Here is a 27029-nt window from a genome sequence, read left to right on the forward strand (position 1 = left end):
AATCTTTATAATCTCCTTACCCTCCAGTCCAGATTTTCTTTGCGTGCTGAGATTGCTCCTTGTAGCTGTACGTCTCCGCTAGATCTGTACACACTGCGCATTGCCTTTGGGGAGGTGTACCCAGCTGTCCAGACGCAGACTTTATTAGGGATTTCTGTCCCAACAAAATGTCCTTGGTCCTTCCCATGAAGAGGGGGCAGGCAGGGCTGTGACTGTTTGGAAAATGCTGGTAAATAAAAAATAAAATAATAATAATTTTTAAAAAGCATTTAATGGTGAGTGCATGCAGAGACCAGAGACAATTTTATTTCCAGTTTTACTCTGGATGTGCTTTGTAGCTTTTGGAATGGTTAGTCCTTACAAGAATTGCTGTTTTACGTGCAACTTTGAGGGTTATGTTATCAGATTAAAAGTCTTCACTTCTATGAAAAAATTAGGTCTCTAGATTTTTGTGGTAAAAATTACAAAAATTGGAAGTTCAGAAAGCCAGAGAGCAAGCACAATAATCTGACTTTTTTTTTTTCCTTTTCCCTTTATTTATTTTTCATATTCAGACTCAGGGGAGGAGCTGACTAGGGGTTTTTGAGCTTTTAATAGCAATGCTGGAATCTGGTCACGTGGCTGCTAAGCTTGGCTCTCCAAAGGCAGAGTGCTCAGATCTCAGCTGATCACAAAGGGAACAACAGGCACTGACCTCTCTAAAAAGCCACCAAATCCTCTTCTGGAAAAGAGCCTTGGCTTTTTCTGGCCTCTTATCCTTTTTATTTATCTTTTTTTTTTTTTTTTTTCTTTCAAATTGCAAAGCAAAATCCTTTTCCTATTTGGAAGCATTTTGAGATCCCTGTGTGAGAGGTGTGGTGCTCAGCAGGGATCATCAGCCCCCTTCTCTCACCCTCAAGCAGAGTCAGCAAGTGCAGGTGGCACTAGGAATTCAGCCAACAGCAAATCTAACCACACTGTGCTGGGGATCAGTGTTACAGGGAGCAGGAGTTTGACCAAAAATGCTCTTCAACGTGGGAGACAGATCATGAATACCTCATGAATACCTTTGGCACAGGGCAGGGATCTCCATTCTGACTGGCCTAAGAAAACCTGTGCCACTGCGAATGATACTGACCGACCCTGGGCCTCGTCCTCCAGCACTAAGACCAGCAGGAGCTTTACTAACCTGCAAGAAGCCAGACTGGTCCCTTTGTTCCTTTTAGCTCTGGCACTGCATTGAGACAGTAGCCAAAGTAGGCAGCAACACGGGGTAACCTCAACAAAAAAACTCAGTGACACTATTTCATGTTTTGCACAAAGATGAAAAAACTATGACATTTCTGAGTAACACTTTTATGGTGACAATTATACAAGATGATTCAAAAATGCAAATGACAGGAACATGCACACCTGGCTAGAGCCATAAGTTTTATCCCAAAAAGATATCTGTGAGTAAAATTATGAAACTTTAACACTTCTACTGACTGGTGTACTACTTCATTATTTTTTTTTTTTTAATTGAGGCATACATGCCAAATACCATGAAACTTGAAAGAAATAAGGTTTTTGGTGTTTGTTGTTGTTTTTTCTTGAGAAGAACTTTGTCTTTCCAGAGTCCACTGCATGTTTGCAAAATCATAATGCTGGGTTTATAATTCTGCTACTTCTTAGCACATTTTTGCTTCCCATCTCTCCACAATCCCCACCCTCAAAAAACTAAAACACTTCAGAAGTTACCAGTGCAAACACTTTCTATCAGCGTATATTATACATTTGACTTTAAGCCTTTGTGCAATTTATGAATTTCTGTTAAAAACTCTTTAAAAACTCCTTGGCACAAAAGCTGAAAAATATTCTGCTCCATTTGAACTGTCAAATGCAAGGTGATGTAGAGTGTAAATCGTGGTAGAATAAAATAATAATAAAAATAATAAAAAAAAACAGAACTGCAGCTTTTATTAGCCAGCTTTACAGTCTCTTGTATACAGTACATTGCACAATTCCGCCTTCACAATAACGCTTCCTGTATTAATATTGTGCCTTCCATGATGCTGTATAATCAAGGCAAGTTACAGAACACTGCTGAGTTTATATCAAAATAAACAGAAGATGTAACTTTGGTTTATAATGAACATCCAAATTACCAAGTACAATTTGCAGTAGACTGTAATGAGCTTGATATATAAGCTAGATGACAGTGAAGGGGGGAAAATAGTTTAAACTATCAAGTTTCCTCTTGAAATGTCTTTTCCCAAGGCACTGTGAACAAGACTGTTAGCAATTATCAATCACTAGAAACACCAATGGGAATATAAATATTTCACACAACAACCACCATCATATCATTCTTTATTCTCTTCTTCTTTTGCTTAAACAACATCCCTAGAATTTGTTTGGTCCTTTGAGAGGGTAACCAAATTATCTTCTGAAACATCATGTATTTTTATTTAATACGACTATAAATCAAAGCTTTGATAGATTATTTAACCCTTTCACTGTAAAAACCAAAGGTTTTACCTCACTGTTTCTCAATGAATCTGATTTGCAAATTCAACTTGATTGTTTAAAAAAAAAAAAAAAAAAAAAAAGAAAGGGTTCAAAATCAAGCAAAGCCCTGTATTTTTCAAGAGGAAACCATGCAGGAGTACATAAGAAGGCAAAATTGGCTATTTGAAATCCAAGAATTATTTTTAATGCATTGGCCAAGGAAAATAAATCGCAAAAGTTCTGTGAGGTTTTCTAAAAATTTACAAGAAAAACTGATGGGCAGTTCTAGTCAATCCAGATGTTCTTTTTTCCTGTTTTAAATGACAACGAATACAGTCTCACACAATACAATTTCATCTTGACTGCAAGAGACACTCCTGTGTGAAGCCTTCAGCATGACAAAATTACTGGGCAAAAAGAAAATTGGCATTCATTTCTTCATGGGCTGATAAACGGAGGCATTGGGATCAAGTCCAGAAGGGCTGGTCTCCACAAATTTGGAAGAGTAATGTGGGGAAACAGGACTCAGAGTGCTGGTGGCTGCAGTGTATGTTATGCTGGGCATTACTGCCATAACTTCTGCAATCTTCTGTTTTAGGTCCTTGATTTCCTGATCTTTTTGAATGATTTGCCCTGAAACAACAAATTGCATCACTTAGAACCAGCTGTATGTTTTTGCCCTCCACCATTTATCTAAAACACCCAGAAGACATTCATTTTTTTGATATTATATACCAGTGAAAGCACAACTCATGCAACTGCCAGTGTGTGTTGGTGAGTTATGTTTAATTATCTCTAGTTACCACATAATGCAAGTAGACACGGCACTTATATTAGATATTGCATTGTTTGGATTCACAGCTGCACAATACCAAAATGTTATTTCTGTGGCTCACTTTTTTCTGCACTTTCCAGTTCATATTTTACAAGCAGAAGCTTATTAAATGTGTTATTTTCCTTATTTTCAAAACTGTCCTATTCTCACCATTTTTCAAAACTCCCTTTGTAGACACTCATAAAATTATTACATCAATTTCTGTAACTATGTAAAGAGAAACACCAATGAAATGAGAACAAAAGACATTCTTACTCTAATCAGATTTTCCTGCAACCAAACAAGCTTCTGCAAGGAAATCAAATGGATGCTAAATCAAAACGTTATTTAATTTTCCTTCAGGGTTTGCACGGCTGAACAAAGGACAGTCTGGCAAGAGCTTTTATACTGGCTTAACGCTCCCTCTGGTGGCTGCAACGGCAGCCAAAGACAGACGCCAGCGTCAGCTGCTTACCCCATGGCATGAAGTGTAAGACACCATTTTATTTGTGTTTTTTTTTTTTTTTCCCCCACATTTAGGCTGAATTTATTTCAGGAGTATCAACATGCTATTAAGATTCCATGCAAGGGCTTAATAGATGGCAACTACTGTTTTATCTTCTAGCTCTTTAAAAGAAGTTCTTCAGGCTTTAGGGTTCATGAAAATGCAGAAAAATCATCAAAAAATAAATTAAAACACTGTCTTGATATTTATCAGCTTAGTTCAATAACCTGGGGAAATTAAATCAATTGGAAAGCTTAGGCTCACATTCAAAATGATTTATAAGACAAAATCCCACTGCAAGCTTTCCTGAGTGTGGACCGCAGCACAACCCTACATAAAAAGGCAGGATGTTCTGTCATATTTTCACCATTCCAGTCTATACTACTGAGTTGAATTAAACTATCCCATATTACCTTGGGCAATCTCCAGCTGCCGTTTTGCATCTCCTAATGCAGAGAACAGATCCAACTTGATTCTTGTCTCTGCGCTCAGGCTGTTCTCTAAGTGCTGTGTTTTATCCTGCATGGCTGAAAGAGCTGACATTAACACCTCCGTATCCTTCTCATTTTCCTTGTACTTCCGCAGTTCCTGTAGGAGTAATTGGGACAAATGTTATTCATATAGACTTCACACATGAGATATACCGAGAAGTCTTTCTCTTCCTCACAGCACACCACTACTGGGCTTAGTATTAATACTGTAAAATTAAGATGACAGTTAATTGAGGACACTGTAATATTACCTCCAGTAACACATGACCATCACATAAGTGATTAAAGCCATATTGTACAAAGAATAATTTCAGCACAGTGATCAAGTACCACTCATTCTGCTTCTCAGCCCTCTATGATCTGTATCATCAAGACACCCGCCCCCCGCCCGAAATCCACCTCATCAGTTCCAAGAGCCAGCTGTGAAGCTGTACGGTACTCTCGTGGAAGCACAAAGAGCTAAGTTGTGGAATATGAAAACATTTCCCACAAGGAAAATGGCTAGAATGGGGACTAACCTCTTGCTAGAGAGTTAAAAGTGATACTAAACAAGCACCACATTTTAAGCTATTTTGACTGTGTCATGAGAGGCATTTCTTTATCTCAGCATACCTCCCACACTGAACCTAACTGTGCTGAATATCCAAACACCTTCACCAAAAAATCCAAGCCTGGCTAGTGATTATGACTACATTGAGTAAGCAATCCTACTTGCCAACAATGAAATTTATAATGATGTAGACTGGCTACAAGTTCCTCACATTATAGGAAAGATGTTGTGGAAATTACATGTATATTCTCCTCAGTCTATCCAGACCATTGGTTCTGAGAAAAGAAAAATCTAAATCATTCAAATAATTGAGTGGTATGGAAATGAGACGATTAACACTTCTCATACCCATATTCTTACAAACCCTGATGTAAGACAAGGAAGAAAAACATCTGAAGAGATTAATACTTAAAGGTGTTGATTGCCTCTTATGGATATTCACCAGTTTCAGGGGTCTGAAAGCACTCATTGTGAGCTGACCTAAGCCCCTGGTACTTTCTTTTTACCTGAACTTTCATTTCTAGTTCTCGTATCTGATCTTCTTTCAGCTTTATGTCAATTGTTAGCTTCTTGCACTCTGTCTCCAGCTCTCGGATACGATTCCGTAAAGTTTCAGTACATTCTCCTCTGTAGGAAAAACAATAAAAGGGAAGACTGTGAAAAAAAAATAATGTGGCTGACAATCCTGAATTGTTTATAACATGAAAAATTAATATAAATATTGAAGGATAAAAAGAGGAAACGAACTTTGTTATTTTCAGCAAGTGAATTTCTCTTATGGCAACAATGCAACAAGCTGCAAGGAGTTACCTAATGTTATGCCTCAAGTACTAGGAAATTGCTTGGAACATTTATGAACTATGGAGAATAGAAAAGCAGAAATAATTATTTTTAGACATTAGGAACACTGCAGTCATCTGTACTTCTGCCATGCTTTCATCTTGAAAAGCTTTACATCTATGCACCTACATTACTACTGAAACATCACTGTGCTGAGCACTGGTAGTCACTGGCTAGATTAGAATATTTTTGAGATTTGAGATAAAGACAGAATTTTTGCCAAAAGGACACAGCACACAACTTTGATTCACAGTCCCCACGTGAAATGGGATATTCCTCATAAGAGGACTAATCCACAGGGCACAATAGCCCTCTGCTAATACAATCAACGTAGAACCAATAATTTAGAGTGTATTCATCATCCTGCATTTAACAGATATGAGTACTTAGACTGAACTTAATGGAAGGTGACCTCCCCATCCTCCCACTGTCTTAACACAAACAAACCTCAACAAAAATAAAGCTTTTTTTTTAAAAAAAAAAAGGTTGAATACAAACTACTCCTTTATGTACACAATGGTAAAAAGTGCATCTTAGTGACAACAGCTACATTTCAAACATTTTCTGGAGCTGAGGTTGCTTCTACATTAGAACCAACTACCTTGTAGCAGCAGCAAATGCAACAGCACGTGCAGCTGTTGCTTCTTCCAACTTCTTTCTTTTCTTTTCTTCCATTAATTGTTTTTCTACAAAGGCTCTTGCCTCTTGCTCTGCCTTTAGTTTCTTCTCCAACTGGCTGATCATTTGCTTGTCTTTTTGTTTCATTTGTACAGCGTTGTGCAATCTGGAAGGTAGCAGGTATAGAATTTAACAGAGGAGTTCATTTACTAAACATAAATTCCAGTCACTAGTCTCAATTAGGTCTTGCTTTACTTGCAGGCAAGCACCTTAAATTTTGTAGAGTTTTAACATAATACTTCCCTTCTAGTAAACTACAGTCATCAGCAACTAATTTACACAGATTTGCAGAAACACGTACTTGTTCTGGAGCAGTTCATTTTCTTGCCGTAGCTGTCCAATTTCAGACCGAATTCCCCGCTCTGTGTTAGTCAAAGAACTGATCTGACTACGTAGCTCCTGTTCGATCTGCCTGCTTGCTTGCAGGTCAGCCTTTAACTTTTTAATATCTTGTTCCAACCTAAGATAGACAATTTTAGAAGACAATTTCAACTTCCCAGATACACAAAGGTTCAAGCACATTATATAAAAATAAGCGCAGAGTAAACATCATACTATCTGCCTCCCTAAACCCTCCTTACTTGAACAACTAAGAAATTACGTCTCTCTTTGTTGAATAATCTGTGTTACTATACATATATAACTCTATGTACAGCTATACACACAATTTATAACTCCCCACAGGAATTTAGCTTTTCTCCATGCACTGCACTGCAGCATTGTAAAACATCCTATGGAACTACATTTTCCACTCAAAGTAGAAATAAAACTGATAGTAAATTGAAATTGAGAAACTGTAAATGCTGACAGATGAACAGATGAACTCGTTTTACGTTTCTCAAATCGTTAGCAATAGCTGAGCTATGGAGTGCACTTGTGAGTTCTCACTAAACATTTTTGTCTTTCTTGAAGTACAAGATGTACACTTTAAACAAAAAGTACGTGTTAAGTTATCCACAATTCAGGAGTCAGCAAATTTAGTTTTAATTCCTCCTGAACACAGACCATCTGCTACACAGTTATTGTAGCCTTGGAAAGTTTTGAAGACTCATGGAAGCTTATTAATTAAAATATTTTCATCTAGAATTGGTTAAACAAAGCACCAGTTTCTGAAGAGTCACCCAGCTCACCTTCATTTTTCCCCACATTTTTAAAATGAGATTATTGCTTCTTAGAATAAAAAAAATACATCAATCAAATCATGTTCTGCAAGCACTGTCACAAACTCTTTTTGTGTGCCTCTCAGTCATTCGCGTGCTATCCTCATTTGCCCTGTCAGTTATCAATTTAAGTTTTTAAATGGTTATAAAGAAGAAACATGTTTTTATTTCCTGAAGTTCCATAGACTTAATGCTAGTTGAACATTACGATTTGGGGAAAATAGTCACAAAAGCCAGAATGAACTGCTCTTAGTGACATTCAATACTCCAGATTAAAGGTTATAGCTCTTTGTCTTCATAATGAGACACTTCACTTTTTTGGGCTTCAATGCAGGAAAATCTCAACCTAAAATGCCAGTGTGCGATGTGACAGCACAAGGCATGATGTCACCCTGTTTGAACAAATCAAGAGGTTAAATGTGGAATCACTGAACTTTTGGAATTTCATAGAAGAGTATCTGTAACAGGCTGAAACTCAACCAAAGAAGTCTACTGGGATGAACTAACAGCAAAAAACTCAGATGCTCAGATCCTACATTCTGCAGCTGTACTACACTGTTCTTTGAGCTTACCTCTAGGGCCGTAGAACTAGAAAGTATAGACAAATTTCTTTTAATATAGTATAAATCAGGGTCAAAGGTATATGTAAAAAACAAACAAACAAAAAAACCTTACTAGGCAAATAGTAATCGTACTAAGCAAATGAACATTTCATAATGAAGACCACAAATCACTTCAACATCTTGCACTCTGTTGTAGGAGAAAAAGAATTTGAAAACATTACCAAAGATTCATTCATCCATTTAACCATCACACACAAGCCAAAAATGGAAAATCCATCAGCAGATGATATTAAGTATGAATTTTCATGGGGGTCTGTGTGTTCAGTGTGTTAGGTGGTAGAGCTGGACAGTCACTGGCTGACAATGTAAGAGTCCAATTAAAATCTTCTAATAAACAGAGACTAAGTGTTTTGCAAAGAGCAAAATTATTAACGTTGTCAGAAGCATTAACTGTTGCATATCAACAACTGATTGGTTTTAACATACATTTTCATAAATATTAACAACAGTTCATAAAAGCTATGCACATAAATCACATGCACACACTTCATATTGACAAGCATTCATAAACAATTTCAATATACCACTCTACAATAAAGTGGTACCAGTGAAAGAAAGACAGCTGTAAACACTGTTCTGCCTATATCTACAACTATGTTAAACTTGCTCAAATATGATACATCTGGATTTATTACAGATATTTAGAAACCCAGAAAAAGAGGCCCTGATTAAGTAATGCCTGAGTAAGTCAGGAGCTGGCACACTACAAGCTGAATTAGTATTTTTGGTAACAGGGTATTCACAACTATTCCAACTTAAGCCATCTGGTTCACAGCTTTTGTGGCAGTTTCAGCAAGGGCTCTGTACCTGCAAAGCTCGCAGGACTGGTCCAGACTGCACTGTAAAGAAAGTGGAAGCCTCTATGATCTGTGGAGTGCACACAAAGGTGAGCAGAAAGGATGCCTACTCTCAGAAATACAATCCAATACTATAGCAGACATTTTCCTGCAATTTATAGAGCAAACGAATTTTCCTGGCTATCCAAAATGAATTAGGAAGTTAGTAATCCATCAGAATGTAAGAACCAAATGTGTCCTAGTTGGCTTTTCTCGTCAGGACACCAGACCTGCCAAAATTAGATACAATTTCATTAAAAAAAAGTCGTAATTTCCCCTCCAAAATATGTACTTTTTGCATTCTCTGTACTTTTTACATCTCTAACTGTATGCTCACCCATCTTATGAAGTCTAGGCAAATATTTTTAGCCTAAATTTCTGCTGTAAAAGAGGAGTTAAAAGCTTTTCTCTGTATATAGAGGTCATCCATCATTTTCAGGACAATACAAGGAGATTAAAAGAAAAACAAAACAAAAAAAAGCCACTTCTCTGTTGCCCCATTTCTAAAGTGGAAGTACTTCATCAGGGTAAACCAATACAATTTCTTAAAAAAAAAAAAAAAAAAAAAAAGCTTTGCCGCTGCAAGCACAGATTGGTGAGAGTTTTCCTTCCTCCTCCCTGTAACGGTCTGTATGACTTGCTATAGTGAGAAATGACACAATAAGTGACACAAAATGACAAAATAATACCATTATTGTTTCTACTATTTCATTTTCTGCTTAAGTCTCTTATTTCCAGGCTTATTGGAAAAATATTTTTTCCTATTTACAAAGGGGGACAATTTGAGTTCTAGAAGAAATTTTCTCTGTTGCTGTACAAACTTCAAGTAATTTTGAAACACAATTGTTTTTAAAATGAAGATTTAGCTGTGGATTATTACATTGGGCTGCTTATACAACCAAGGTCAATTTCTTTCAGTTTGTCATCAGTATAAGCAGAAATTTAGGGATTTTCTTTCTTTTAGCACCACTGCCTACCTTTACTGATCTCAGTAACATAGAAGATCAATGAACAATCACCTGCAAGACAGAGCATTTTTCCAAGTGCTTCTTGGAAGACTGACAGACCAACTTAGTGACAACTCAGGCTGAGTTAATACTTCTAAGTATCGGTAACTGTTTGATGAATAGCACGCCCTTGCTTACTCAATTAATTCATCTCCATAATCATCTGGTAATTGCACACAAATTAAAAACAATCTATATTATTCACCTAAAGTTTTAAATCACCCAGAGGGCACTTGAGAGCTTCTCTAAGAGACACGTTTTTTTTAAATTTGTTCTCTTCTTGCCCAATCTGTTGGCGTAAGCCACAGGCATCCATCCCCTGAAGGGAACCTACTTCTTTGAAGCTGCCAATGCAATCACACAGCACTGAGGCTCTCCCACTCTCAGTACCAGACTACTGCCAGCAGTTCCGCAGAGCATTTTTTATTACCAAAATGACAATAATGCATAGGCAAGAAGCTGAGTTACTTATTTTTCTTCTGCACAGAATTGTTTGAAGTAGTTGGCATTTTGAAAGGTTACTCTGTTTCTGAACAGTCTATGCACTATATTGACAATGGCCTGAAAAAGGCTTGGAGGAAGAGATCTCACAGATTTCTGCCTTACATTCCCGATGCTTTTTATTTTCTGTTCTCCACTTTCCTCAGTCCCATCGTATCACTTGTAAAATGAAGTGTACTTGTAAAATGAAGATTAAACCAAATGCCAAACACTTCGGAGGGGTAAAACGGCATCACCACCAAAGTAAAAACCAAAACTAGTTCAGGCATGAAAACCCACCGAATTCCCCGGAGATGTAAAGGTCACTCCTAGGAACATTTGTCAAGAACACATCCACTGAGCTCTAAAATAATGATTCTCCATGTTTTTCTCACACCTTCTATCAAATGACTGTCACAGATACTAAGACTCATGACACCCTTGTGAGGTAGGCCAGTATCACACACTGAGGTAGAAAGCAAGCAATTTGCTCAAGGTTGCATAGCAAACCACAGGCAAAAGTCAGGAACAGAACCCAAGAGGACTATCTCCTTGCTATCTTATTTCATTCCTAGAAAATTCTGTTTTCTTTACGAGATCATAAATTACATTTTCCAAAGACAAACAATAAAAAAGCATATCCAATGTACTTGCACCCAGAGAGGTTGAAGAAGGCTGTTATAAAATGCTCAAATCAAACTTACCTCACCAATGCATCTGGTTTGCTTAGCTGGTTATTAGGAATACAATTTTCCATTAAGTCCTTATGTGCACTTGGGCTCTTGCTTGGACATTTCTGTTTTTTCTCATTTTTAGTAGATGATGAAGGGATGCTCCCATTAGTTGCACTGTGACTGCGAGGCGAGGAGTTCACAACTCCACTAACATTTTTGTAATTTTTGGATGAGGCAGTGCATGAGTCCTCTTTTAAGAGGTTTTCTGTACTTCCTACAAGATCATTATTTAATCTTTTACTATTGATATGGTTTTCCATATATTCAATTTCCTGTATTTTAGAGTCTACAGGTTGCAAAATATTATTATTTATTCCAAGGTTGTGTTTCTTAGCATCCTTGTCCTTTTCTTTTCCCTTTTCTCTATATTCTAGCTCTGGCAATGTTGCAGATACTTTTTTATTGGTTGGAATGCCTCCATTGTGCTGCAAAAGTATTGAGGAATCCATCTCAGATAATCCTTTGGCTGTAATACCAAAATAAAAAAATAGTTTATTAGAATCCATCAACATCACGACATAGAAAAATATGCAGATGATAATCATTAGAGTCTATTTAGCAAAACAAAACAAAACAACAACAAAAAAAAAACAATAGAAGCCATGTGACAATTTCAGATTTTTTTCCACTTTACAGACAGAAAAGAGTAACCTAGATGTTTAATAATAATAATTCCATCTTCATAGAGCGCTGCCTACTAGATTGATGTTGTTCCTAGTAAGAAACTAATTAGACAGAACATAATTTGTTTCTACTGTCATATTAACCACTGCCAAAAGTTTAATTTCTGTCTCCTCTAAACTCACAACACTCACATCATAACAACACGGACTAGAGAAGCTGTTCTTCAGCAGGCTTTTTGTGTTGTTTTTTTTTTTTTTTAATTGCAGGTGATAATAGCAAATATTAAGTAATAAGTACAGTTTACCTTCCTCTGCCTCCCTCTCTTGCCTTTGTAGCATCTGCTGTTCTGGGGGCAGAGCTTGCTGGAGAAGCTGCATGTAGAACTCATTCTCTTTCTGAACTTCTTTTTGTTTTCTTAAACGCATTTTGTAGCTGACATAACTTTTAAAGCCAAAGCCCAAAGTCACAACAGGGTAGCCAATACTAGGAAAAAGCAACTTTGTTATTCAAAATGTAATCATAATAGCAAATAAACAAACCCAAAAGCTGCGAATACATATGGATTACAACTTTTCATAGGAAGCAATATATGAAACTTTTTTGCTGTACTACAATAAAGATATATTTTAAAGTGTAGAGATGACATTACCAAGATAAAATTATGGTTTGTTACAGACAGCAATTAACTGTAGCATAGATTAAAAGGTTATAACAATGTAGCTGCACTATGCATAGCAAAGACAGCTCTCAGACAAGTACAAATTACACATCCGTTACGGAGATAACAGCCAACTACAACAGAAGTTCCTAAGTTCCCCTAAAGGGACATTTAATATATATTAAGCTGGGAGATGCATAATAAACATCTAACCAGAAGACTGAAAGGAGAAACTGATTCTTAGTCCCATCCCTTCACTCTCGAAATTAAGAACATATATGCCTTTTCCACCGCTCTGTAGAGACAAAGCAATGGTTTTGCAAAAGATTGCCTCTGCAACAGGCCCTGTGATACCTTCTTACTGCAACACAGGCTGAGAAATAGGAGCTGACAAAGATGCTGGAACATACAGCTCTGGGGCTACTGCACTTCTGGTGGGGACCAAGTCTGTGAGCTAGAGCACCCTTCCATCACCCAGCCCTGCCACAGCTAGAAGGATCCCTGGAGGTACAGCCTCAACAACCACCTGGCGCTGTTGAGGGTGACCACAATTAAGACACCTCTTGTGGGCAGTGAATGGCTTTTGAGAATTCCTGGTTTAGAAGACTGACCTTAAAGGTAGAAGTAAACAACTTCTAATCTCTAATTTATTTCTCCCACTTATCTTACTGACAGGTAAGGTATGAAAAAAATCCTCACTTTCAGCCAGGCTCTGCCTTTCCAGTTGTTTACAAGGATGACAGAAGGGTGGCAGAACTTTGGAATTATTTATACCAGCTTCACCACGTAGAATTAAATATTCTTATTTTCTGCAGTTTTCACAAGCAATACAGAATGCCAACAAATCATGCTAGTTTACTTATTAACAGGGATACTTGAGGAGTGAACAACCATCCCTGTATATAAATACATACATCTCTGGCAAATATTTTAACAAAGCACCATGAATTTGCATTCTGAACACTGAAGGTGTCCTAGATCAGGGCAAAACTCAGATGCAGATGACTGTATTAACTATTGGAGTCTTCTCACTCTTTGCTCAGTATTGGCTTTGTGCAAATTGCATTTCTAAGTATGCTTCCAGAATGCAGGAATCATGTGCACATGCACCTGATATGATCTCTGCAAACACTTCTATGTAATACTGGGTAAAGTCAGCTGCAGCTACGATTTTAAAACACTGATGACAATCCGAAATGTTTGCATCCAGCTCAGCAACAGAAAGACCTTTTTTCACAGTTCCTAAACTGCTTTTGTAGGCTGATATAGAATTAACTTAGTGTTTAAGGGACTTGTTGCGCGATGCAGATAATATAAATTAAAATGACAGATGCCTAATTTATTGAAGACTGTATCACAGCAAACTGGACCGAATGACCCCAAGAACACGTCTTAAACCTAATATGATTGATGCACACTATGTTAAAAATGTATGGAGTTAAAAGTGCATTTCTTCTAGGTATGGATACTCTGTAGTTATGTCTTCTGCCTGAAGTCACTCTTTTCAGTTACAAGGAACTATTGTAGTAAGTAGGGTTTCTTTGATTGTTTTGCTTTCTGACAACACTTTCAAGCTGAAGCTTATTCACCTTCTCTGGTAAATTATGAAATTAGACAGTCATGAGAACCATTATCATTGTAGGGGGACAGAGGAGTGCTTTGTCACTGGAAAAAAAATAAAATTCTTAATGGAATGCATAAATTATCAGTGAAATTATTGTTATGCTACTTTTATCATATATTCGTTATCATCTATATAAAATTTATAAATGAATAGCAAGAACTTTCAAAAAATGCTAGGAATATCCATGCTACAAATTCCCTACAGTTCACAAGAACTGTATTTTCAGAACAACTGTGCTTGGTTAGTGTTTACATTTCGCATGGAATATTTAATGACAGCTGTGAGAGGGGTGAATTAAACTGTCAAACCCTGAACATCAAATTTTCTGGCAAAATAAAAGTTAAAAAAAAAAAAAAGGAGAAAAAAAATACAACTTACCAGTGTGCTGCAAATGGACGACAAAGATCTACATGGAAGTTTTTTAAATCTTTAAATCTAATTGCCGCTTCGATATAAACGAAAAGTATCCACAGTGATACTGTTGGTAAACACACACCCCTCTCTATTGAGCGGAGGGGGGAAGAAGAGGAACATCTTAGTAACATTACAAGCAGCAGATATTTCAAAGTTATTTTTAAAAGATTCCAAAAGTCAAGGAAAATTTCCAGACATATATAAATAGAATTGCAAGAGGTTTTTTTTTTTTTTGCATAATAAAGTATCTAAGATGTCTTTATTTTAAAACAACTCTAAACTTTTGTCTCCTTATCTTGCTTTATTACTTTTACAAGTCACCAGTGAAAAATAACAGATGTACAGCTAATGAAATAGCTTGGCACAACGCTGTATACAGACAAGGAACACAAGTGGAAGAATCTGCAGAAGATGAGGTAATGTTACAGCTTATGATCTTTGAGTCAGAAGTGGTGTGCTTGGACTACTTTTGCACTCCAAGTTAGGTATAGCTTAGTACCAGCAGCGAGCGAGTCAGCTGAGAAAACAGGAGCGAGGAAGCATGGTACTGGTTACTCCATAAACAGCAGTGCAGACAACGGTATCTGACTCAGACCTCTACAGCACAGAGACACTGAGGACACTACTGATTTCCAGATTTCTCTCTCTAGCACTACTGGTAACAACATAAAACAGTAGCCAAAGCTAAGGTCATAGTCCTCTTGGCCAATGGAAACCAACACTGTTGCCTGTAATATAGCCACTATAAAATTCAACAATTCAATTCCACTTGCATGCCACAAGCTTCAGAAAAATAAATGAAGTCTTTGATTATGCACTGATATCAACATACTTTGTACTTATTTGGAAACAAGTATCAAATGCAAAAGAGTATTTTTTTGAGGACCTGATGCTTTGGTCTCTCCTGAATAACCTTCTACATGAGTTAGAAACCCATAGTAAAAACTCTCAGCTAATCAGGACTGAATGTTTCAACTAGGTAGACCTACCACCTAAAAAGATCATAACTTCAGTAAAAAAAGAAGACCAAATCCCCCTTAATTTAGATGAGCATTGAAAAAGATTAATTCCTAAGGTTGCAGCAAAATATTAAAAGAGCTAAATAACTAGAGTTAGAACTGGCCCACCACGTTTTTCCCTTATGGTTTCTAAACATCTGCTCTGAGAACAACTTCAGATATCATTTTAATGTCTTAATATAACCCTAAAAAGAACTCCAGGGTTGGTTTGTTGTTGTTGTTTAAATTAAATTTTCTTTATGTTGGACAGCAACTGGTTCATAGTCTCTCCCACTAGCTCCCATGCTGTCATTATTATAAATGACTAACTTGTCAAAAAGATGACTGCTTTCACCTGTAAGCTGAGAAATGATCCATGCTATCCTGCAACTTTTTTTGACCAAGGAAAGACAGATACATAACTCATGTCAAGTACTAACACTCATGTAAACTAAACCATCTCCCAAATCCAACCGCTGCACCAGAACTCCAGGATTTCTAAAAACAATCAACAATGACAACCTTAAGGATGAGAAAAAAAAGTCAGGGAAGAAAATTTCTCCATGTGTCTCAGACTGTTCGAGCAATCATTATCACAACCGCAGTAAGAGTTAATAACAAAATTGGTATTAGAAACCTTTTTGATCTGAAGCTGAATCCACATGGCACAAAGATTTGATAAAGAAGAACTGAAAATGTGGTAATATTCCTTTATTTGACTAACATGCTGTCTGATTGGAATGAGTGTTACGTCATTTCACTTTTTTTTTTTTGCATTTGATCAGTATTTGTAGAGCTGCTACAGAAGTGTTTTGAAGTTGGAAAAAAATATTTTTTATTAGTCTGGAATTCCTGCTTCTATACCATCAACTCCATCAGTCAGTCATTAAATGACTTCTAGAAGATGCACCCAGAGAAGTATCAATTGCACATAAGCATACTAAAGATAACAACACCAACAAAATTACTATAACAAAAGTACATTAAAGCAAATGTGTTAACAAATAGAAGAGAGTTTCCACATGCTACTGAAGACTGTAAGATATATATTCAAATTAGTAAATTTTAGTTAAAGAATAGTGACCTACCTGTGTGCCAGACATACTGTACCCATACATACGTGCTGGCAGCAAAAAACAGCCATTGTATTGGTATGAAGAGCAGACATATTATATTTGATGTGAATGCTACACAGACAAAAAATACTGAAAAGGCCTAAAAGAAAGGAAGGGTAGGGGAGAAGAATAGTGTGTCAGTTTATTCCAGCAAACATCATTTTATTTTTTAATGGTGACACCACAGTGATTTCAACATGGAAACACTAGTGTTGTTTATAACTGGGGTAAAGAAGTGGGGCAGTCTAGGTGATGACAATACAAACTTATCCAATGAAAGGACAACATGTAGAACTCGAGAATACTTGTTTCCTGCCTGCTCTTCCAAAAAGTCTCCAAACAGCTATATTCATTCCTTACTACTTCGTTTGAAGACTATATTTACAACTGTTCACGTAGTATTATCATTACTATAACCTCCTGGCAAAATATTAAATTAAAAAAAAAATAAAAATAAAAATCAGCAGTGTAATTTACTCTCTGAAAGTAATAAGTATTTTAAAAGTCTTTTGTATTCTATTAAAGAAAATCTGTTATACAGGGATCTCAATGGATCTCAATAAATTCGTTGATCTCATAAATTCAAACAATATTTGCCTATAGCAAGTAGTTTGATAGCTATGTATTTCACTTCCACCTGCCACAGATGAAAAAGGAAGTCTGAGAGAGACAAGAGTTGAGCACAGATCATTTAGTCACTTGAAAATTCCTCTTCTTGTTAAAGTGATCAAAACTGCTAATAAGTTAGTTGTGTAACATGGCATTTACGCTGAAACATCACAGTAATTCTACGTTATACTTACCAAACCTTGGTATCTGAAAGAATCATAAACACTCCTGATGAAGAGCCAGAATGGCCACAGATACTCAAATCTGAACTCCAGGACAAAATCTGCTAGCAGTACTAGTGCCCACACTACTAGGAACTTCAGATACAGAAAGGTACTGTAAAGCAAAAGAAAAGTAATTTCAATCAGTGTTTCAATAGAAAGAATAAAACAGAATAACTTTTTTATTATTTTTTTTAATTAAATGTTCAGGAATAAGAACTGGAGGCAACTGTAATACAGGTAAGAAAATTTCATTCAAAATTACTTTACAAAACAGGTAGCTTTATTACGTTAAAATTGAGCCCCGTCTAATGAAGTTATTTATATTTTTATTTTATAAGAGCCTTTATAGAAGGCTTGTTGCTCTTACAAGACATTCAGCGACAACCTCTCTTTAGCTTTGCACTGTATTTTTACAAAGCAATCCTGCAAATAGGGATGCTGTCACAGCTGAAACACCTCCCTTTCAGTTCGTAGTCTCTTGTACCTGCAGCTTAGAAGATTCTGTATTCCCTTCCTCAGACTATTCATTTTCCACATTTAACATAAACTGCACTATCAACAAATTTGGATATAATCTAAACCTGTAACTATAGCAGTTAGCGTGTTGACACTGAATTGTCAAAGGGTTATATATGACAATATCTATATTCAAGTAGATAGATCCATTTAAAAAAAATGGAGGCACATGAGTCTTGAGACCACTTTTTTGTTTTTCTTTTGATTATTTTAAAGCTACACTCCCTTATTCTTAATCCATGATTTTGAACCATTAATGATCTATCTTGGCTACAAAGGTCAAATTATTTTGAGATCATCACTAATACAGGAGCACTTGAGGGATAAGCCCAATCCATTCTGCTACAAAGGAGCAAGCAAAAACCCTTTTCCACCAAAGCCCGGAGACCTAGTGTATCACTGCAGTTCATCAAAAAGCAACCTTCTTGCACTACACTGGCTCATAACAAAGTTATTTTTGCTTTGTTTTTAATATATATTTAAAACTAAGGACAGTTTTTCCTTTTAGTAACTTATTGTTCCCTCTGTATCACACTTCCAACATAACCAGCAGAACTTTGCCCTGGGACAGTTATTGCTATGTTGCCAAGAGTCAGCACACGCTATGCCAGGTAGGGTCCACGAGGAGCGCAGAAATTTGACGTGGCTTTTTGAGGAAGGAATTCAGAGCATCAGAGAAGATACACAACAGGGGACTTCTGTGAAAAGTGTTCTCTACTTCCCACCAGATCAGGTAGAACAACCTGCTCGATGCACTTCAGATAAAGTTTCGTCTCAAGATGATGAAGGAAAACACAGAAAGAAAGGCTATTATCAGGGAAACTTTTTTTTTTTTAATTTTATTTTTACTGGTCTTATTGCTAAACTGTTGCACGTACTTTTGCTCCGTGCATGATGTAGAGCTATTCTGAATGTTTCTCCTTAGGAAACCTTTAATAAGATCCAGTCCTCTCTGTATTTCACAAACCTTTCCAATCCTTCAAATGATAGTGACGAAGTTTCAAACTCATACAACTGATATGATTTTTGCAAGAAGTTGCAATTTATTTTTCATCTGCCAACACCAAGGAAACGCTTGCAAATCATTTCCTCCATCAAAGATTAACTGCATGTCCCTGAAAAAGACATTTATCAACTGACCTGGCCTTACCTCTTTACCCACCAAAAAAAGCTTTTGCTTAGCTACTCTCACTTACTGTGTGCCATCAGGCTGTCCCCCAAAGAGCCCAGTTCCAAGGTTTTCACTGTGACTAGAGCCCCTGAGAAGAATTTCTGAGGTGGAACCTAATATATGCTACAATAACACATACATGCTCTCTGGTGTACTTGCAAGTACACGCTTTAAATTCATACTAATTCTTAACAACAGAGTCTAGAGAAAATGCATTTCAGAAGTCTAGGACGCAGTAAGTACATATTCCTACACTTAACCTACCTCTGCCCCCCCCCCCCCCCCCCCCCCCCTTTTTGAAGGTGTTTTCTCCACTTGTAGTGGAACCTGAAAAACAATATATCTGGAGCTTAACATAGTGGGACTGAAATGAATACGCAAAGAAGTTAAAGTGCTTCCTGTAGCCTCTTGAATGGCACGGAAATTAATGACGTGCACACCTAGGAAAGTCAGACTCAGCTTTTTTCAGTGTTTACAGAACCAGTCCCAGGCATTTAGTTGAAAACTGCTCTTGTAGAGGAACGAAGCTACATGAGACTACAACAAGGTATGTATGAAAGCCACAGCAAAAACCCCGTCCCGGTGGGCTGTGCTTGCACACACTGCCGTCCTCCGCCCAGCCAACGCTCCGACTGCGCTGCGGCTTAACCCCGCAGCACCGCACCGCTGGAAGAAAGGCACAGCCCGCGGGCTGAGCAGGGCAGAAAAGGCAGCGGGCTTGCGGCGAGGCCCGCGGCCGGCAGGGGCTGCTGCCGACACAGCCCCCGGGCAGGCTCCGAGCAGCGGCCGCCCCCCAGCGACCTCGTCCCGCTGCGGGCCTGGGGCCCGGCCGCCCCCGGGCACCGGCACCCCCCCGCCTCTCGCTTTGGCCACGTTGCCGAACCGCACGAGTGCGGCTCCGAGCACAAGCAGAAGGGCGGCTCGTGTGGGCAATCACCATTTTGGCTGCTCGGCTGGCAGAGCAGCTGTGCAGGCGCTTTCTCCCGGGTTCAAGTGCTGGCTGTTGCACGCTTTTCTGCCACTGAAATCCGCAGAGACTGGATTTTTCTTAGCAACACAGAATTGTCGGAACTAATTCAGCTGTTAGGTGCCAATCCAAGTTAAAGCACGTGCTGAATAAGATTACGGTTACATTCCACTCCTATCAAACCCAGAGGCCATGCTGAGGCTCCCCCCGTTTCAAAGTGGAATTGTAACAATGCAATGATTGCAGTAAGGCTCGCCCAGCAGTACAGATCCTGCTTCTTGGCCATCTGAAGGGCTCAAAAGCAATGAAGAGTTTCGTGAGAATAAGACTGAAGACGCATGAAAGTTTCTTCCTTTTATAAAAACCTTCATCCACTTCTGTTATCTCAACAATGAAGCTCACTGCTGTGCAAGACATTCTGTTCACGTCTTCACCTGCACGGGCCCGCGTGCAGACACGCACACTAAAACATTTCAAGGGACTGCACTCAGACTACTCCAGTGACTCCTGACAACGGGGCACGCTGCCCCCCGTCCATCCAGAGGGCTGTATCCACATCAGCCTGCAGCCCAGAATTCAACCCAAGCTTTAAACCCGGGACTGGTGGCAGGCTGCAGGCATCAGCTCCCCGCTCCGGGTGGGCCAGCTCCGCGAACCGTGCTGAGCTCCGGCACGGCCACCTACACCGCCAGGCTAAAACCAGCTCGGGTGTCCCTGCGGCACACTGGGGGCTGCAGGCAGCAGTGGCTCTTAATAGGAGGAAGAAAGGAGCAAAAATCTCGACTTCCCTTCTTCTATAAAGGGCTGGTGCACACCAAGACTTGCTGTTACTGACTAGCACGCAGTTTAAAGGTTAATTTACAAGTGCTTAATGAAAAGCCCCCCCTCTGGTGAACACTTCAATTAGTGATAGCTCAGAAACGTCCACCAAGGATGCAACCCTAGAGAAAAACAGGTAGCAGAGCTCTCATTTTGACAGGCTGATCACTCTTCTGTTCTTTTGCTTAATATGACAGACCCTTCAAATGAGATTGCACAAATAAAAGACAAACAATCTAGCCATAGCCCTCTTCCCTTTCTCTGCTTTCTTCTAGCCACTCCTACTTCATCGTTGCTCTTCAGTCTCCCAATTCCTTCCAGACACCATTTCTCCTTTCTCTGCTTTCCTATTGGTATGTAGTCGCTGTCCCCAGTGTGCCTCCCTTCCAACATGCTCATCCTACACCCCAGCCAGCCAGTGCTCCTCTGGAATCCAGCACCAGCCGTTTAGTGCCTGTGAACCTCGGATATTCACTGATCTTTCTGGGCACATCCACACCTTTTTCCAATTTTTATAGCTGCTGTGTCAGTGTCCTCACTGAGAAGCACCATTCGTTAGGTAGAGGTGCCTTCTAACCTCATGAGCCCCCACGTCACTAGGAAGGCTCAAACATATTCCATGATGCCAGTTATAGTTCTGAGTTGGTTCTCAGTACAGGGGGAGGAAGGTTGTACGCCTAAATTGGTTGCAAAGAAATGCCTAAAATCTGGATGATTAATTTTCTGACACATCAAAAAAGCTGATTTCAGTGATCTGTCTGAGGCTTAAGGACAAGGCTTCCCCTATAAAACTAGCATATCGTATCAAGTCTTGTAACGTAATACAAGGTGGGGGCTAAGGGGGAAGGATGAACACATTGATGAGGAGAACAGGGTACTGAACTGGACAGAGCAGTGGTAACAGTACTGCAAATTCCATTAAAAGGTCAATTCTCCCTCTTTGAATTTTCAAATAACTATTTGTCCGCCTTACTTTTCCTCCATCCTCCCCACTCAAGTCCCAGATGGCATTTCCTCTTTATTTTTTTTCCATTCTTCTTGTTCTTTCCTCTCTTTTCACTGCCCCATAGAATTAGATACTGTTCTTGCTGTAATGTCAAAGCGTTAAAAAAAACAAATGAACAAAAACCAACGATGGAAGTAAAAACAATTAGGTACCCCAAATCCAAACTGATAGCAAATGAAGCCTCTGTTCCATCCCACTAGTATCTGAAGCCCTGCCCCACATACTGCAAAGTGAATCTCAGCTGAGCTGATGGAACACTTCATTTTGCAGCCTGACTCATGATATAATTACAGTGCCGTAGACTGCATCTTGAGACCAGCAGGACACTGAATGCAGAGGCAGACTTTGCAAAGGTGAAGTTTAACACACATATGAAATTACCAAACGGTCAGCAACCACAGTCTCAGGGTTACCGATCCGATGCCAGACAGAACATTTGGGATGCCTGGGATGCTTACTGAACATCCACAGTGAGGGAGGTTCAAGACCACCTAAGGAACCTGAACGTGCACATGTTGATTGAGCCTGATGCGATGCATCCACTGCTCATGAGCGAGCTGGCGGATGTAGTTGCTAAGCCACTGCCCGTCACATTTGAGAAGTTGTGGCAGTCCTGTGAAGTTCCCAGTGACTGGAAAAGAGGAAACACCACCCCCATTTTGAAAAGAGAAAAAGACAAGACGCAGGGAACTATAGGCCGGGCAGTCTCACCTCTGTGCTGGGCAAGATCAGGGAGCAGATCCTCCTAGAAACAACGCTAAGGCACGTGGAAAATAAGGCTGTGCCCAGTGACAGCCAGCATGGCCTTGCTAAGGGCAGATCATGCCTGACAAATCTGGTGGCCTTCTGTGATGGGGTCACTGCACGGGGATAAGGGGAGAGCAACTGACATCATCTACCTGGACAGGCATAATGGCTTTAAAATAAAAGAGGGTAGGTTTAGATTAGCTATAAGGAAGAAACTCTTCACTATGAGGGCAGTGAGGCCCTGTCCCAGGCTACCCCGAGCAGCTGTGGCTGCCCCACACCTGGCAGTGCCCAAAGCCAAGCTGGTGGGAGGTGTCCCTGCCCACGGCAGGGGCATTGGAACTAGATGGTCTTTAAAGGCCTTCCAACCCAAACCATTCCGTAATTCTATGATGAATACCAGTGGAAATTTTCAAAGGAAAAAGCATTATACATATGCGTGTGTTTACATACACACACAACTATCATTAGTGGATAGAAAAGCAGTGCGGAATGAGCACGGCATGTATGCAAGAGGGAAAACATGACTGCTGGGACGTGGTATGCATACTGGAAACTATTATGCAAAATACTTGCCAAGTCAGTTTTCCAAAAGGAAAGAATCCCAGGAAGTCTCCCCAACTACTTACTCAGTATCTCGATACAGTACAGAACACACAAATCACTGAACCATGGAAATGTAAGTGTTGGTAGACAAAACAGAGAACTCTTTTCAGTAATTCTGGAAGCAAGTGTATCAGTCTGGCTGAACCACAGGTATATAATCAGCAATCAGTATTGTAGTGCTGGAACAAGAGAAGCTATCAGCCCACTGTGGTAACTCAGCTGAAAACACCAGTCCAGAACATATGAAATAAATCAAGAGGACCTGCAGTGTGCATGGAATGAAAGTTACTGGCAGAACGAAGAGGTAACACACGTACCATTATGGTTTACATAACAGAATACATTTAAACGTAAACTAACTTAAATTCAGTTCTCAAGTCTAAAGCCACAAAAGGTAGCGCTGTTTGTTTGTTACAGACCTCAGGGGCAGTTTAGGAATAACTTTTTTTTTTTTTTAATAAGCTTTCTACATGAGGGAAAAAAAAAAAAAAAAGTGCCAGAATAAATCAGTAGGAAGAATCATCATGGGTTTAAAAATAAAGCCTAAGAAGAGGCCACGGTTAGTAGTGAACTGTTTCTTCCTTACAGTTTATTTAGCTGTTGGCAGAATCCAAAATCAGGTCCTTGGAAATAAGCTATATCAGAAGTTAGGTAGTATGCAGAACCACGTCAGTATCTTAGCACAGACATCCCGATATCAAGAAATGCCACCCCATTAGATGCTATTAGATGCCCGGGGGCATGAACTGCCCTTATCCCACGAGCAGGTATCTCAGTCACCACTGGGAGATGACAAACACATACACATTCTCCTATGCATTCACTTGGCTGCCAGCCCAGGTAATGCGTGTGATAAAAAGCAATATACATAGGGCTAAAAAAAAATCCCAGCACTAAAGGAACACAGAGCATTTAAGGACCACAGTCTGAAAATCCACGACAGGGAGCAGAAGTCAGCTGATGTGGAAGTTAGGCCAATTGCAAGTGGGATTGCTCTCAAAACGTAATCAGCTACCAAATTGGTACAAACTGCCAACATGACTGTGTAGAGACAAAACAAGCAGCACCAAAATAAAGGCAGAGGATTTCAAATAGATACGGTATGAGGACTGGGATACATAGAAAAAAGCAGTAACAAGCAAACTTTAATTGCTTAACCGATGACAAGCTGCAATGAACACTTCAATTAACAACTGTAGTATTAATGCGTGAGCAGTGTCAAAGGCATAAGATGTTAGGCACTCACATGTTATAGAACAATAGCAACAGACAGCTTGAGAAGCACAAAGGCAAAATTTTGAACATGAACTAAGGAAACGAAAGATCTGGTGATCCCTGCCTACCAACCATTTGTTACTTCGGGAGATCTACTGAAGGCACAGTAAGGTTTTAATGATAACAACACTCTTTCTGCGGAAAAGTATCACAGTACAGTACAGTATTCCACTGTACAATGCTACAGTTCTGTAGTACTTCTAAACGGCCTAAGTCTTTATCACGGCTGCACATAATATTGTGCAGCTGTTGAAAATTTGATGGAGAAGGTAGAGGTGGGGAACGGAAGATTATTCACAAATAACTTTGGAAGTCTTTATGAAGGGCTGAGGCCATTAAATTTACAGAGTGAACACTGAGGAAAGTAAGAACTACAGCTGTGTAATTCCAAGTAAGAAAGGCAGTGAGCCCTTAGAAAAGCTTGTTTAAAAGGATACAGCAGAAGCTGGTATAAAAGCAATGTGGAAAGAGCCAGGATATTAATTTTTCAATGCAACCCAGTATTTTACGTTTCTGACTGTTTTGTGATTAGAAAATATTTTTCTATCACTTCTTGTACACTGTTACAGATTAGCACCTGTAGTGAAGCCTGCCATCAGAGTCCAGTTCTCTCATTCCTTCACCTGCTCCAAAACTCTCCAGCTTTGCAACTCTGTTACGTTCGCATGTGTCTGCCTGGGACAGTTGTGACTAGCTCTGCACTGAAAGACTGGACCAGGGGAACTGCACCACGGAACAAGGATGGGAAGATTGCTCTTAATTTAAAAAACAAACAAAAATCCTAAAAGATTCAAGTATCCCAATCATGCTATTTGTTCGGCCTGGCTGTGTTGTTTGTATCACTATGATGCTCCCTACTGATAACTGCATTTACTGGGATTGTACAAACGGAGGGTAGCAATTAAGATAAATTGAGTAAATGGCTATAGTATCTAGAGTAATTTCACTAATTTAGAAATCTATAGGTGCACGGGACGCTACCTGTGCACAACATCTCTGAATTACAGGCTCAAGTTCCCAGCAGCTGCACGGATAACCCAAACTCAAAGCAGAGCGGGGACCCTGTCCTTACCACAGCTGCCAAAGGTCCCCTCGCTGCCCTCCACGGCAACAAACTCCTCGTTCCTCAGAAACGCGTTACGATCGCGTTGCTACCCGACTCGCCCTCCCGGCTCAGGCCGGCAGAGCCCCCGGACAACCCCCTCATAACCGCCCCGAACGGGCCCACGGGCAGGCGGCGCCGGGGGCCCCGGGCCGGGCTCCGCACGCACCAAGCCGCCGGCCCGGCCCGCTCCGCTCCGCGCCCGGCGAGCCCTCAGCGGCTCCCGGCCCCCGCCCGTGCCAGCGCCACGCCGCCGGGAGCCTCGGCCGAGCGCCTGGGGCTGCCCGCGGGGGCCGCCATAGGGCTCCCGGCCGGCCCGGCGCAGGGCACCGCGGACATGGGGGGGCCCCAGCCCCAGCCCCCCCCCCCCCCCGGGGGCGGCGGCAGGACCCTGGCCAGCAGCTCCGGGCCGCGGCGGGGCGGGGCGCGGGGCGCGGGGCGCTGCCCCCCCGCCGCTCGGTACCTGCCGTAGATGCCCTCGGCGATGCGGTTCCGCTTCAGCGGCCGCCGCAGTTTGCTGCACTCGGCGCTGCGCCGCTTCATGCCGCCGGCCCGGGCCCGGCCCCGCTCACGGCTGCAGCATCCGGGCCCCGCGGGGCGCCTCCCTGCGCGGGGTGGGGGCGGGGCGGCTCCGGTTTTTGGTGTTTTTTTTGTTTGTTTGTTTGTTTTTGCCTTTTTTCTTTTTCTTTTTTTTTTTTTTTCTTCCCCCCCTGGAAACAAAGAAATAAAAATAATTCCGGGCCCGTCCCTCCCCGCCGCGTCCCCCCGCGCAGCCGCCGCGCGACGCCCCCGCCTCCCCCGCTGCCGTCCAATCGGCGGGCTGACGGCGCCGGAATGACGGCGCGCCCGGCCAATCGGCGGCGGGCAGGGGCAGACGGACGGCCGAAGAGGCCCATCAGAGCGTCAGGAAGTTGGTCCCGCCCCCGCGAGGTCAGGTCGCCCGCCCGCGCGTTTGATTGACGGCCAGGAGAGCCAGTCGCAGAAAAGGGGCTCGCGAACTGATGGCTTTTAGACCAATCCCTGAGCGGGGTTTGTTCTGCTCCCGCCTACTGTCGTCTCACGCTAGTTCCCGCCCCGCGCCGCGATTGACAGTGGTGCTGCCCAATAGAAAAGAAAAAGAAAAAGAACAGGACAGCTCAGCTATCCAGTCGGAAGCGGAAGAAGGCGGGGCTTAACTCCCTCTGTCAGCGCGACGCCGAAGAGCTCCGCCCTCACTCTCGATTGGCAGCCGCGCCGGCAAATCAGCTGTCGGGAGAGCCGAGTCCCCGGGCGCGCCGTGCGCCCAGCACCGCGCGGCCCCGCCCGGACGCCTCGCGGGGGCCTCCTGCGGCACGCGGGGACGCGCACGCGGCACTGACAGCCGGCGG

General features: G+C 40.8%; 1 protein-coding gene across 2 annotated transcripts; it reads right to left on the bottom strand.

Annotated features, from left to right (window-relative positions):
• Nucleotides 1-1913: 1913 nt before the first annotated feature.
• MACO1 (macoilin 1) lies at nucleotides 1914-26441 on the bottom strand. 2 transcript variants are annotated; one of them, XM_084496961.1, is made up of 11 exons: nucleotides 26126-26441; nucleotides 17424-17565; nucleotides 16594-16720; nucleotides 14472-14595; nucleotides 12116-12294; nucleotides 11158-11653; nucleotides 6649-6807; nucleotides 6271-6453; nucleotides 5336-5456; nucleotides 4202-4376; nucleotides 1914-3102 (listed from the first exon to the last, which is right to left on the bottom strand). In XM_084496961.1, exons 1-11 carry the CDS (start codon nucleotides 26203-26205, stop codon nucleotides 2900-2902), a joined length of 1989 nt encoding a protein of 662 aa, XP_084353087.1. In that variant the 5' UTR covers nucleotides 26206-26441; the 3' UTR covers nucleotides 1914-2899. The 2 variants fall into 2 exon arrangements, with proteins under 2 accessions (XP_084353087.1, XP_084353088.1); XM_084496962.1 differs by lacking the exon at nucleotides 26126-26441 and adding an exon at nucleotides 25138-25280.
• Nucleotides 26442-27029: the final 588 nt, after the last annotated feature.

Source organism: Aythya ferina (assembly GCF_964211825.1).
Source record: "Aythya ferina genome assembly, chromosome: 24".
NCBI classification, from domain to species: domain Eukaryota; kingdom Metazoa; phylum Chordata; class Aves; order Anseriformes; family Anatidae; genus Aythya; species Aythya ferina.

Excerpts from the sequence above, each read along its gene's own strand:
- MACO1 (XM_084496961.1), bottom strand. The coding sequence starts at position 26,205 with ATGAAGCGGCGCAGCGCCGAGTGCAGCAAACTGCGGCGGCCGCTGAAG. Across the intron at positions 12,295-14,471 it reads CGTCCATTTGCAGCACACTG|TATTGGCTACCCTGTTGTGA; the intron begins GTAAGTTGTATT and ends GCTTTTTCCTAG. Across the intron at positions 6,808-11,157 it reads AAACCAGATGCATTGGTGAG|GTTGGAACAAGATATTAAAA; the intron begins GTAAGTTTGATT and ends TGTCTATCTTAG.